We start from the raw sequence: 14,667 nt of genomic DNA on the forward strand, positions 1-14,667 counted from the left end.
CCCTCCTGAGTAGCCCATGTCGTCATAGTCTTAGTCTTCTTAATGTAAAGTAAAAAAATATTAAATTTCAGATTAAATAATGGAAGCATGGCTCTTATAATTGCACGGAACACTACTCGACCAGAATTTATAAAACATCTGAAACGATATGCCAGCATGAAAAATCAGGTATAGTAAATTATGTTTATTTATTTGGAAAGTTATTAATCATGGGGATAAAAATAATTCAAAAGTTGACATGGTCAGGCAAGCTTGCTATTCTTATGAATATGTTAATCCTTTTAAAAAATAAGTCAGTTTCACACAAATTATGAAAAGCACGCACAATTGCATAGATTTGTTTTCTTGCACTTTTTCCTTGCACATATGTATGTGTTCCTGAAATGAAAAGTGGCAAGAATTTGAGAGTTTAGACCTCCTGCTTTTTAATGTAAAACTTTAGAATTTTCTGACATTTATTTGTAGATCTGTGTAAGTTCATTTATGTTCAATAGAATTGCCAACATCTATTTTAAAGGATTCCCTTTTAATAGGGATTATTCAAAACTATATTATATAGAAATACATATTTTCCCTGAAGTTACTAGCTTTAAAGTAAAGCAGTAGTGATTACTGTAAGTTAGATTATTTTACAATTTAAGCTGTGAAATAACCTGGAGCCTTTTTTTTTTACAAGTGTAAAATAAGGAAGTTACAAATATCAGTTTTCCATCAACTTTTAAATGCTATTACATTTATATGTGGAAAAGAGGGGAACATAAGGTAGAAAACATATTTATCTGGGGAAAATTCTATGACATTGCCTGAGTTGCCATTGTACGTTTCCATGGAAGTTATTGGGGCAATATTTCCTTGATTATTTCGGTTACTTTTTTTTATAATTACCTTAGACAGGTAACATGAAAATCTGCAAGTTCAATGTTACCTTTGAAACATCCTAGAGAGGATCAGTAAGAAACATAATTATCTTGCAATTTATAATCCTTTCTCTAAAGTGGGGAGGAAGCAGATAAACACTTGTGAAAATCCTATTTCTTTTGCTCTCCTTATAAAGAAGATACATTTCCCATTCCAACTTCATAAATTCAGGCCTAGATTCTTCAACATTCCAATTCTGAATGAGAAACTAACATGGAGAGTAAATCATATCAGCTAATGGCATCAAGCTGACAAATTATTAATGAAATAATGGATTATGGAAATCTTCATTATCAGTAGACCAGTATTACAGAATTGTGTGTGTGTGTGTGTGTGTGTGTGTGTGTGTGTGTGTGTACTGGTCTGCACAAGGCTAACACCCTACTGCTTCAGCCGTAGCCCTACTTCCAGCTTTTTTGGTGATTTATTAAAGAATTTCATGGCCTTTTCTCCAGGGCTGTCTTGAACAGCTACGTTCTGATCTAAGCCTCCTATGTATCTAGGACTATAGGCATGAACCACCAAGTCTGACTTTATAGATTGTTCTAATTTTTAGTAGGTTTTCATAGATACAGTCATAGGATCAGGTTAACAATTATACAGCAGATCTAATTGAGCCAGGACAACTTCAGGAAAAGAATTCATTTTCAAATAACAAAAATAGGGAGAAAAACTTAGTATCTCTGATCATGATGTTTCAAAGCTCTTAAAATTTCCTTTTCAGCACATATGGTGATGCTTCAATTTGTTTTCTATTGTATTTTATTGTTATGATAATGTATAGAGAGGTTACAGTTACATTTGTCAGATAATGGGTACATTACTTTTCATGTCTTTGTTCCCCTCTCCATACCCTCACCCCTCCCAATCATATTGTTTTCCCCTTTCTCTTCCCTATTTCAAATGAACGTATATACAATATGCAAGGTTCTTAGTACATGACATGGTTGTTTTTCATTTAGAGTTGGGGTTTACTAGGTTATATAAGAAACCTGTCCATCACAAAGGCACAAATGTATAACTCCACAAAGCATTTAGACACACATCTCCAATTCCGAGAAACACAGTGTCAACCCCAGAGGTGGCATACTCCTGTAAGAGATACTTAAAAGTTCTTTCTGGCTGAAGTTCAAGGATTCCTTATTTGGACCCAGGAATAAATAGGTAGCACGATAAAAAAAAAATTAGGCACTCCAGCAGCTGCCCTTGAACCTGAACCAGGCTCTCCTGAAGTCTCTGCTGCCATGTTGGAATTCAAGAATGGCTGGGCCACTTGCCAGGTATCAATAACTCATATATAACAAAGACCCACCTGAACAATTCTGAAACAATGGACTCTCAGACTCCCTTTGATGCCACCTCTAGCCAACTCTGACCACTTCTGAGCACACTTGTGACTAGAGACTGTTATATTTAGGCATATTTTTTCATGCGTTACCTTCTGGTTTTAATCTATAAAGTTTAAAGCAAATTTCTACATTCCAGAAGATGGCTGAAGATGTACTAACCTGCTGTAATCCTGTAACTTCCAGATAACAAATCTTTCTATGTCCTTTGTCATACTTTTTTTATTTGGCACATACAGGTCCTATCTGACATGTGAAACTTCTGAAGTTTGGATCTGGGATTGGAAATTCCAATTGTACTCTAGTTAGTGAATAAGTGTGGCTAAGTGTAACACAGGAATGCTCAGTGATTCTTCAATTTGTAAAGTGGACCGTGGACCTTGATTTTAATGAACAGTTTCAGATAAAGCAAGCATTGTGACTATTTGAATTTGTTTTATTTAGTTCAGTTTTCCATTTGTGGAGACATATACTGTTGAAGAAGTAAAGGTTTGTCCAAGGTCTAGTGCCAGTGGATACAATGCACTGGAAGACGCTGGGCTTCATGAACTTGCTTCAGAAACTAGTTTCCCTTGGAATGTAGATGGTGATTTAATGGAAGTGGCATCAGAAGTTCATGTGAGGTGAGCCTTAGTCCACCACTCTTTATTGTCTAAAGATGTTATCAATGATGATGTACTGGAATTCCTCTTCTAACTGGGTCAGCTCAAAGTTAATCAAGGAAAACAGAAAAACACACGGATAACTCTCAGTAAGTAAAAAAGAAGTACAGCATTTAATTTATTCACCAACTTACATGTAGGACAAAGGCATTCTCTTTGGTTATGGTTTTCTACATTGGCGTTCTAAATTATTGTTTTGCGCAAACTATACAAGTGTGTCTACAGTTTCATTTTGGCTTTTAAGAAATAGGCCAAACTCCTCCGCCACTGTGAGAGGGAGACAATCGCAGTCTTAGATCCTTCTCACTGTGCTCAGGCTCAACTATGACAACACTTTGTTTTTGGAAGCTTGCTTTTCATCAGATCCTTACAAAATATTCAACATGCTTTACATAAGAACAATTTTACAGGTTATTTAATTAAGCAATGAGTGCAAAGGGCATTAACAGATTTAGGAACAAGCAAACACATTCTTGCTAATCATTTTGACATTGGAAAGAAGTGCTTGGAAGGACTACTCATTGGAACTTCCCATTTTTTGTAAGAACGATGGGTCTGTACCAGTGGACAGCACTCATGGGTCCAGGAAGAGGATCCAGAAGGCCATCAACTAGTGCCGATTTTCCAGTCTCCCCACTTTGCTAGACTGCTGCTAGGCCTTGAATGTCTAATAACAATCTCTATATGGTACAATGTAATATGTTCAGGGTGTGTGTGTGTGTGTGTATGTGTGTGTGTGTGTGTGTGTGTGTGTGTGTGAAAAATAACACTGATATATTGATGAAGAAAATTATTCTTATTATTCTTTACAGATTACACCCAGGGCTTATCAGTCTTTATGGAGGAAGCCTAGAAGACATGCATGATTCCAGTGTAACATGTAATTGTTTATAAAAAATGCTAAGTAGAATTTTAATATAAAGGAATTTGGTTACGCTTTAAAGACATGTCCAAATAGAAAATGTATTTTTAAAAGAAATCACTATTTTTGATGCTGCTAAAATGTAGTACAACAGCTTTGAAAAACAAGATGGGAATTTAACTTCATCAAAATCAATTCAAATTCTGGTTATAGAAGTTGTTTATTGGGATTAAAAAGAAATGTTTCATATACTTAGGCATCCACATGATATATAGAAGTTTAACCAAATTAATCCCAAAGTGACATTGCTTGATTTCTTTTGATTTTCAAGATTTGACTCTACCACATCTGATGTTCAATTTCCTCTAGCCAAGTTACAAACAGAACACAGAGACTGCCCTAGTTTTTTATTAATGACACAACTAACTTGTAGGGGTTAAATTTAAATATCACACAAACTAGTTAATCTCATATTATCTGAAAGAGCTTTTTGTTTTTTTCAAAATCTCTCCATTTCTAAATGATTCATGAGAAAAAGGAACGACTCCTTGAAAAAAAATTATAAAGGAGCTAGGAGTTTGGCCTAGTGGTAGAGTGCTTGCCTAGCATGCACAAAGACCCAGGTGTAATTTCTCGGTACCATACACATAGAAAAAAGCCAGAAGTGGTGCTGTGGATCAAATGGTAGAGCTCTAGCCTTGAGAAAGCACAAGGACAGTGCTCAGGCCCTGAGTTAAAGGCCAGGACTCGCACAAAGAAAATTATAAATTTGAATTGTTCTAATTTATCAAAATCTATAACAAAACTAGTTAGAAATGTGCAAACTATCATTCAAAGCATAGCCATGTTGCTCTTGATCCTGGAAGACATGTGTCACTATGATAGCAGTTGGTTCTCAGTGTGAAGAATCAAATTTACATTAAGTTCACCCTTGAAAAGAATCCTAAATTGTACTTGATTTTTCAAAAATGAACCTAACATTTTTATGATGAGAAAGCACTAAAATATATCTTTTTTACAAAGAATGTTGAAAAATATATACATTTAACAAATTTATTTTCACTTGTATATTTTGAGTCGAGGCATTGTTTCAAGTTTCATGACTGAAATGCCATGAAATCTCAGTCCCTTCTCCAGATACCAGTCATAAACACAGGCTTGAACAAGTAACTTCCATGAACTGAGATAGAAAATTTCCAGGAAATCTGAGATAGGGGGTTGCTGGCAACAGATTTTTATGGAAAGCAATCATTTCCATGACAATAAAGTTGCCCTCTTATTTATCTTGAGCACTTCCAACATTGCATGTTTAAAATTAGGAGTCTATACACAAATAAAGATAGGTCCAGATGAAATTATAGTCTACAATTACCAACATCTAGAATACATGAATAAAATAAATATTAAAAATGATTGTGATTGCAAATTTAAAAGATAAGTTATTTAGAATTCAGCAAGGAACTATTCATTTTAAACAGAAGCTTATTTAATTACCAGTAAACTTTTCAGAAAGTTTTTATTTCACTTAAACATATCCCATGAAAATCATGTCACTGAATATACACTGATATTCACTGTATGCAATCTAAATCTATATTTTTCCAATAAAGTGTGAATTTGATTTTTCTATTTTTATGGAGAACAGATTTTCATGTATACCTCACAAAATTACATTGAATGCTTATATTTCAAATGTAACCAAAAAGAATAATATCTAAGCAAATATCTGTTTGCTTAATTTGGACAGTGAATATTTTATGGAGAACCAATATTTAAGAGATATTGGTCTTTCAATCTTTATATGCATTGCTTTACAATCACTAGTGAGGTACAGTTTTCATATTTTTACATGCATAAGTGTATATCAGGAAAAGTGCAACATCTACAGCTTGGTGTTTAAGGATTGGTTTTCTAAACAATAAAATTGAATATAATTTTGAAAAAAACTTATTCTTGGGTTTTTTTTGGATAAATGTATGTTATAGGAAATGTGGATTCATACCTATGCTAAGGCCTGCATTTAAAATGTAGCATATATATATATGTACATAAAAAATTAGTATCTATTTATTCAGCTACTATCTCAGTAATCTCAAACCAGTGTATGAAATTCAACATGAAAATCTGTTCATCAGGCCTATAATATTCATAGTCTGCAACTAGTTTAAAGTCCATCAGCAATGTGCTAAAGATTTTTAAAAATAAAATATAATTTAAATCGACAAAAGGCCCGTTTTACTCATTAGAAATGTAAAGCAACCTCCCTTTAATAAAAATGTCTTAGAAGCTTGGCTCCATTGGCTCACACCTGTAATCCTAGCTACTAAGGAGGCTGAGATCTGAGGTTTGGGGTTTGACACTAGCCTAGGCAGGAAAGTTCCTGACACTTTTAATTGCAGTTAACCACAAAAAGCCAGAAGAAGAAGCTGTGAAAAGCTGTGGTTCAAATGGTAGAATGCTAGCTTTGAGCAAAAAAAGCTCAAGAACAGTGTCCAGGCTCCGAGTTCCAAATCCCAGAATAGATACACACACACACACACACACACACACCACACACACACACACACACACACACACACACACACACACACACACACAGAGTCTTAATTAAGAACAGTGTATATCCATTCAGGGGGATTTACATTGCCAAGATGAATACACATATAAATATTGCTTCTTGAAATAAAAGGTCTTCCAAGAGATCTTTAAGATTTTGTTTTCCCCTAAATCACTGGCATTAGTGTTTATCAACTCATCCAACAGTTGAAAGCCATTTTTGGATATGTTAAGAATTACCTTTGTGCATTTATTTTCTTTCAAAGTATAATTATTGCTTAGATTTTCCTCATGTGAAAACATAATGTCACAAGGCCATTAATAGAAGTACATGGAAAAAATCTAAGACAAAATCCATCTTTTCTGTAAACAGCTTTTTTTGGGTCTAACCTGAGTCTATTTTCAGTGCTCTCAATTTAAAAGAAGTCTTTAATCATCCTCGTTGTTTTTACTGTTGACATAACTCCAGCTGTCTCTCCTGTGTTCTTCTTGTAAGATAGATTTGTATTGTCTTTTAAAGAAGCCAGCCTGAAAAATAAAATGATATAAAACTGGTGTACAGCTATGAACACACAATGGTCACACCAAATATCAAAGCAGTTAACATGAAAACTTCTCAAAGTCCCATGTAACGTGAATTATTCAGCCTGTTGAGATACAAGCAGCAAAAGTTAGTTTACAACATGCTGGGCTAAAGAGGCAGTTCTGTTGTTAATGCAGGTCCTGCTATAATCCACATATATTCTCCCACTACTGAATTAGCATTCAATATAATGAGTGAAGTTTTCCCAATGTTTTTGTTCTTTAAAAAATGATGGCCTTCAAAGCTAGTGTTATCGTTTAAGTATTTGTTCAAAATAACTTATTTTTCTAGACAAGCTTTGGTACCAATTTAGAGAAAATATTCACTTTGAAATTTAAAAGTTGAGCTGGGTGCTGCTAGCTACTCCCTAGCTATGTAGGGATCTGAGATTTGAGGATCCTGATTCAATGCCAGACTAAGAAAAAAAAAGTCCAAGAGAATCTCATATCCTTTTAATAAACAAAAAGTTAAAAGCAGAAGTGCGGCTCAAGTGATAGAGCACTAGCTTTGAGCAGAAAAGCCGGACATAAAGCTCTGAATTCAAGTTCCAGTCCTGGAACGCACACATACACATACAGTTCATATTAAAATATTGAAATTCTTAACCAATGGCATGTTTAATAGCTTAATGCTGGTAAACATAAAAGGCTTACCTTCCACATAACACATGAAATCAATAAAAGCACCAGGAGTCCAAGTATCAAACTACTTGTAATGACTACAATAGTGAAATGACGCTTTGGCCTCTGATGATGCAGTCCTTCCAGCAGTACCTGTTTGGATGAAGCGAAATAAGGACATGACATTTAGTAGTTTGATTCTGTTTTCTTTGAACCCCGGCCCCTATAATAATGGTAACTCCACTTATTACCAGTTTATAGGAAATGTTGGAAATCATTTAGCAAACAAAGTGAGCTGTGATAAGCTATAACTATGGCTCTTTATCCAACCCACTACACTCATCACTACCAGATTCACATCCTTAAAAATCTAGATGGTTTTCCCTCCTACCCGTTAAAACTGCCATGACCCAGGGAAGGGTTAAGTGACCTTTTTAACTCTGGCACACACAAGGAAGTAATTATACACAGTCATGATGTTTCCCATGTGTCACTTAAAGAATCTCTTACATATGCAGTGTTCTCTTCCTTGTTTAGTTCAATGACTTTTGGATGTGGCTCAGGAAAAGCTGTTGCTCTTATTTCAAATTTGAGTGCTGAAGTATCATCCTGTTTTTCAAAAAGAGAAACATCACTGTAGCCCAAGTCATACCTTTTTATTTCATGAAGACAGGTAAATAGAAATAATTTATCATCACCTTTATCTACTATCCAGATGTTTCCTTAATAGATTTCATTTGCATTTGTCCATTTTACAAAGTTTCCTAGGCTGCAAGGTCACCTTTATGTTGTCATTACACTGAAATTCTTTTATTAATCATTGCTGTGTTGTGCATAACTTGATTTAAAGGCTATTTGTCAGACCACCACATTACTAATGCAATGTTTTTTCAGGGATATTAAATTTTTATTCTCAAATAAGACTTGATCATTCACACCCATCTTCTTCAAGCTTCTTTTTGTTTACTTAATAATTTGTAATCAAATTCTAATGTAAGGTCTGTGAAAGAGGTCAGAGATTTACTATCTAAAGTGAAGAGTTTAGAACTCAGAACTCATGAAGTGTGGGGTCTGTAAATGAGCTTCATAGGTTCAAGTAATGTTTCAGAGACATTTCCACAAGTGCATTTATTAGGAGGCTCTGAATATATTCCATACTTAGGCTCTCTTAGAGATCTCTGATCAGGCACTGGTGTTTCATGCCTGGAACTCTAGCTACTTACGAAGCTAAGCTCCAAAAGACTGTGTTTTGAATCCAGCCAGGCAGAAAAGTCTGCAAGATATCCTCTACAAAATAACCACCAAAAAAGCAGGGCTGGAGACATAACACAAGGGATAGGTCATTGAAAAAGTACACTGGGTGAGTTCAAACCCAAGGATTCCCATACTGTCATAAGTGAGAAGAGACAGACAGAGAGAGGAGAGGAGGAGCACTTTACAATCCTCACAAGTTAAAAACAATTCTGCAAAGTAAGTACCAGGAAATGAGTACTTGTGGGATGAGGAGGAAAGAAAAACCAGGTAGGAGAATGAATGGGTGGAACTCAGGGAAGAATTCATTGTATATACCACAGAAACTAGAAAAATAAGGGAAGGGGTGGATTGAAGAAAGGTGAAGATGTTGAAAAGAATGACACAGATCAAGATGCATTGTAGCATCTAGTATGGTAGCTGAGTATGCTACTGTGTGATCTAAAATGCATATGGTAGCCAGTGGCACAAAGGAGTAATCTGGTCTAAAGATGCCATAGCTTGCCCACATTCACAAAGCTGACCCCCCCCCCCACCTTGTTGGCCTGTCTTTCTCTTGATTTCTCAGCTTTTGTTTCTTTTGTTTTACAATATACCATGAACTAAGTATGAACAGTGTTCTTCCCATTTAATTTGGGACATTACAGAGACAGAGATAAAGATCTTACACATACTGAATGTATGGGGAAACTGGTAAAAACTAGCTTCACCTCAAAGTGCTCTTCATAAAAATACATATTCCTTTTTAAATTTTATGTTTTATGGTCTGGGTAATATATAGAGGGGTTACAGCTATATTCACCAGATAGAAGGTGCATTACTTCTCACACATTGATACCCCTTCTCATGTTTTTGTTTCCATTTCCCCCCCCATTTTCCACCCTTCTCTTTCCTATTTCCAACAAACAAGTAAACATATAAATTATATCAGGTAACAAAGTCAGATACAGTAACAATATGAGATTAACCAAATGGCAACAAAAGGGAAGAGAAATAACATAGTACATTAAGAACAACAATCACACAAGATAAAGCTCTTGTTTCCATATCCTAGAGATCCTTTCATTTAGTCTCATCTTATATGGCCTTATGCATCTAGGTTTTGAGCTACTGTATTCCTCTGCTAAGAGAGTCCTAGATGTGTGCTAATTATTATAAAGGAGGGAAACCATTGAGCTTATGTTCCCTTGGGTCTGGCTTACTTCACTTAATGTGATTTTTTTCCCAAGTGTTTCCATTTTCTTACAAATGGGGTGATGTTATTTTTTCTGATGGCAGCATAGAATTTCATTGTGTATAAATACCATGTCTTTTGGATCCGTTCATCTACTGAGGGGCATCTGGGCTGTTGCCATATTTTCGCTATGGTAAATAGTGCTTCAATGAACATTGTGTGCTAGTGGATTTAGTATGTCCTCCTTTCTGCATGGTTGGGTAAATGCCAAGTAGTGGAATTGCTGGGTCATAGGGGAGCTCTATGTTTAGTCTTTTGAGGAATCACCATACTGCTTTCCATAGTGGTTGAATTTTATACTGAATGAAAGTATAACTTTTCAAAGTTCATTTTTATCATGGTCTTATTATTTTTGTTGAATTTTGATATTTTAGGTCAATTTTGTGAAAGGTTTCGTTTTACTTCATATTTTTTTAAAAGATTAGATCTGCTAGGATCTAAAGCAGTGTGGAACAAGCTTAAGGATAAAGGGTGAACCAATTCAGCAGAGAAGCCCACTAGACACGATGTTGGAAATGCGCTATGTAAGTTGCGTGGGGAGGGAAGTCAGGAGAAGAAACACTAGGAAAGAATGAGGAAAGGGATAACACTGTTCAAAGGAAATGTACTCATTATCTGACTTATGTAACTACAATCCCTCTATATATCACTTCTACTATAAAATTGTAAAAATCTTAAAAACAAAGCAAAAAGAATTCTAAGGTTCTAAAAATGTGAAGCTAGTCAGCATCTTTGATTTCATTAATGTTCATAATCAGTTTGACTTTCTGAACTAAATCACTTAATTATTCCATAATTTAGTCTTCAGCCAAAATGATATAAAGAAATATAATTTGAACCATATTCCAAACATTTATTTTTATCTTTTTGGTTTGTGGAATGTCTTCATTACATTGACTGTTTAAGAGAACTGGATTGATAGACCATACATGAACTCACCCACAGCACCAAGTTACAGCTATACGTTGGACTCACCATTTCCAAAATGGAGGACCGGCCTTCCAGCTGAATGTGAACACTGGCTTCCTTCCCACTCTCCATTCGCCCCAAATTGCATAGGAAACTTAAACAGTACGGATCGGTGTTCATGCAGTACTGGAAAAGTATGTAAAAATACACTTTTTCACTTTCTCATCACCAAAAATTAAAAAAACAAATACACACCTGAAAATCTGGCACTAATACAAATGTAGAATTAAATATCTGCTTTTCTTTAGTGGCATTTCAAAACTGCATTGTTTAAAATAAATCCCCAATTAAAAATTATTTTATAAATGAAATCAAAGACATGGTATTCAACTTGTGGCATGTATTCTCATCTTTCTTACTAATTTAACCTTCTGGGTGGATGAGAAGCAAGAGGCTAAGCCTAGTCTTGCTAAATTACAGGTATTTGTTGTACATAACAACAATTTGAAAATTTGACTGTATTGCTTCCTATTTTTAATAAATAAACAAAGATGGAAAGAATTAAATTGATATTATGTCCTAAAGGCTTTCTAGGTGACCTATGACCTGGTGTCCTAAGGATTCTTGAAAGGATTCTAGAATTATTAGATAATTAAATCAGAATATATATTTAACTTTGCCTTTCCACTCATTCAATTATGCTTGTCCCTTGCATGCAGGAACCTTACCTAATCTTATTTTCTCTATTACCACTCACCTGACAGCTCAAACCCATTGGTTTTTAAATGTTTCACTTCTCTGTTGGAAAGCAAAAACAACCTGAAGAATTGAAACATACCAATAGCCTCTTATCACTTTTTGACAAAAATTTGAAAATGTCTCTCAGAGTCTCCATTGTTCCCCTTTTCGGCTCTGATATACATTCTCTTTGGTAATTGTTAAAGTGGCATTGTCCAGTAGTTGTCTAAAGATAGAGAGCAACAAAACCATTACTTTGCAACACATGGAAGAACAAAAGCAACATGATTTTAAAAGTTCTATTTTCTTATTTTCTCCTAAAACTTTTCAGGTATCAAAAACTGTAAAACATTGTTGATAGAAATATTTGAAAGGGATTGAATCTCTGTGACTAAATAGGAGCAAAACTCCAGTAAAATTTCAGAGAGTTAGATACAGGTCATAAATTAATAAGATGGCCTTAACTTTACAAGCTAATGAGAAATAAGAAAAAAGACATATGAACATTAGCCTGAAATTAAGCATTTTTTGGCTTTAGATGCAAAATAATATGATAAATTATTATCTACACAAATGTTTTCTACACAATATCTAAATCTGAAATTCAAGTTAGGCTTTAAAGAAAGTCACATAAAAAAACTTAGGTAAATTTATTTTGTGGCTGCTTTTTCTTGAAATTAGGAGGCAAAAAGAATTCTGGGGGGCTGGGAGTTTAGCCTAGTGGTGGAGTGCTTGCCTTGCATGCACAAAGACCTGGGTTCGATTCCTAGGTACCACATACATAGAAAAAAGCCAGAAGTGGTGCTGAGGCTCAAGTGGTAGAGTTCTAGCCTTGAGAAAGTCCAAGGACAATGCTCAGGCCCTGAGCTCAACCCAGGACTGGCAAAAAATAAAAAAAGAATTCTGATGGACAAGTATAAGAGAATTGATTTATAAATAATTATTGAAATATTGCTTTCCATATGAAAAGCTCTATTTCCAACTTTATGGAATATTCTACCAACTGAAATACTTCCACTATAATGGAAAGAAGATGCATCCTAAAGTAATGACACAAAGAATATCTGTCCTCTGATACAAAATAACATCATAAAGAGGATGGATTCTAAAATAATGGCTAAATAAAGATGAGTAATGATGTTTTATTATTGTGTAAGTCAGATGAAAAATTTTTATCATTATTATACAGACTAAAATAATGTACAAAATGGGACAAAAACATGAGAAGGGGTATCAATGTTCAAGAAGTAATATACCCACTACCTGACAAATGTAACTGTAACCCCTCTATACATTACCCCTACAATAAAAAAAGTGTACTCAACAAATCCATAGCTTTGAGTGTGACTGAAACAAGTAAGCAAAATCTGTTAGCTATCAATAGTACCTGGAATAAAAGATTGGAAAATCAGCTAGAAGGAGCATAATTTTACCTGCACATCTAGAATGTTGAACAGCTTATCAGTCTGAGGGACAAAAGCATTTGGTATCATTATTTCTACACTAACATTTGGCACCATGCTAATACCAGTGTTCATAACCTAATAAAAAAAGAAAAAGGAAAACAATTTAAAATTCTATTTTTTCACAAATGTAAGCATTGAAATTCATAAACTTTGAAGTGACGATTCAAAAGTTATGGTGGTGGAGATTTGCTATTGGAATCTATAGTTCAAAGGAAGAGAGTAATTCTCCTTAGCCTTTCTCAATTTTTCCAATTAAAAAATCTGCAGTGAAAAAGAACTGTACAACGTATGATTGGGGGTGAGAGAGAAAAACTGGCAGAGAGTGAAGGAAGAGGTGACATTGTCCAAAATGAAATGTAGTCTTTACCTGACTTAGATAGTTATAACACCTTTTTACATCACTTTCATAATGATAACAAATTTAAAGTGTGCAATGAATTATTGTAAAAATAGGTTTAAGAGAGAAATCATGAACATATACTCACATCCCATATTGCACATTTTACAACCCAACCACTTGTTCCCATATCTATCCAACGAAGTCAGTCAACATTTTCCAAATAAAGCAAATACCAACAAGTGTCCATATTATTCACATGATAAAGTTGAGAACGACAACCTCTGTATTCTTAGTGTTCCACATCTAAGCCCTATGGTATTTTCACAAAATCACTCTGCATGAAGAGGATACTAATGGCAGGAAGAGAAGAATTGTTATTTAATTCAATTGAATTACAAGGCTTATGCATTCAGAAAAGGGAACAGAGTATATTACTGGATCTTCAAGCAAAAGTGACAGGTTCTTAATAATATTTTGCAAAATTTCCAAAGAGTCTATTTCATTATTGTTTATAAGTTTGTGAAGTTACAGATCTCTAAAAGGAGAAATCAGGACAAACATTACCTCTGAACATTGGCTGTTTTGTAGCTATAAAGCTAATGCAGAATTAGGAGAAAATATTTGTCACAAAACCTAAATGAGTATGACAAAGGTAAAAAAGCAAGAGTGCCCCTAGATGGGAGGTAACAGGTAGGCTGCAGAAGTAATGCACAGTTACGTAATGAAATGTCAGCAGTGGGAAGGAGAGGATCCATCAGAGCTCTATGTGTGGGTCTTCCTGAGACCAGTAAATATGCAATCTAAATTAGGATTACACTTCAGCCCCAACCACCGAGTAACCTCTAGACTTCCAAGGATATTTATGAAATAGAAGAGCAACTGCAAGCTTCTCCAGTACCCCATTTTATATTAATTAGAACGTACTTGACTATTAATTATAAAGTAATGAATAGGCCTCTTAAATCTCCACAGCTTGGTTTTCATTTTAGTTAATTAAAGCAAAACATCCACTGTTCTCTAAGAAGTTCTTTTAGGGTTTCCAAATTGGAAAACTACATTTTATCAACATTCCATACTTACTAGTCTAGCAAAAACTCTAATGGATATGAAATCAATATGACTTAAAGATTATATTTTTTTCTCAGATCTAGGACAGAATCAAGCATTTAAACTTTCAATAGG

General features: G+C 34.6%; 2 protein-coding genes across 3 annotated transcripts in view; one reads left to right on the top strand and one right to left on the bottom strand.

Moving 5' to 3' along the window:
- Nucleotides 1–4,397, top strand: part of Cerkl (CERK like autophagy regulator) — an 80,426-nt gene extending 76,029 nt beyond the window's left edge. For both annotated transcript variants that reach the window (XM_090342524.1, XM_090342525.1), the window contains 3 exons: nucleotides 72–168; nucleotides 2,709–2,887; nucleotides 3,739–4,397. In XM_090342524.1, the coding sequence (XP_090198650.1) occupies nucleotides 72–168; nucleotides 2,709–2,887; nucleotides 3,739–3,820 (358 nt within the window). In that variant the 3' untranslated portion in view covers nucleotides 3,821–4,397. The remainder of the gene's footprint in view (nucleotides 1–71; nucleotides 169–2,708; nucleotides 2,888–3,738) is intronic.
- A 24-nt stretch (nucleotides 4,398–4,421) lies between these two features.
- Itga4 (integrin subunit alpha 4) overlaps nucleotides 4,422–14,667 on the bottom strand; it is a 72,588-nt gene continuing 62,342 nt past the window's right edge. Inside the window, 6 exon segments of the mRNA XM_090342526.1 lie at nucleotides 4,422–6,872; nucleotides 7,581–7,700; nucleotides 8,058–8,156; nucleotides 11,008–11,127; nucleotides 11,780–11,905; nucleotides 13,113–13,220. Coding sequence (XP_090198652.1) covers nucleotides 6,774–6,872; nucleotides 7,581–7,700; nucleotides 8,058–8,156; nucleotides 11,008–11,127; nucleotides 11,780–11,905; nucleotides 13,113–13,220 — 672 coding nt within the window. The 3' untranslated portion in view covers nucleotides 4,422–6,773.

This window comes from Megascapheus bottae, chromosome 12 (genome assembly GCF_031878675.1).
Source record: "Megascapheus bottae isolate mThoBot1 chromosome 12, mThoBot2.hap1, whole genome shotgun sequence".
Classification (NCBI taxonomy): domain Eukaryota; kingdom Metazoa; phylum Chordata; class Mammalia; order Rodentia; family Geomyidae; genus Megascapheus; species Megascapheus bottae.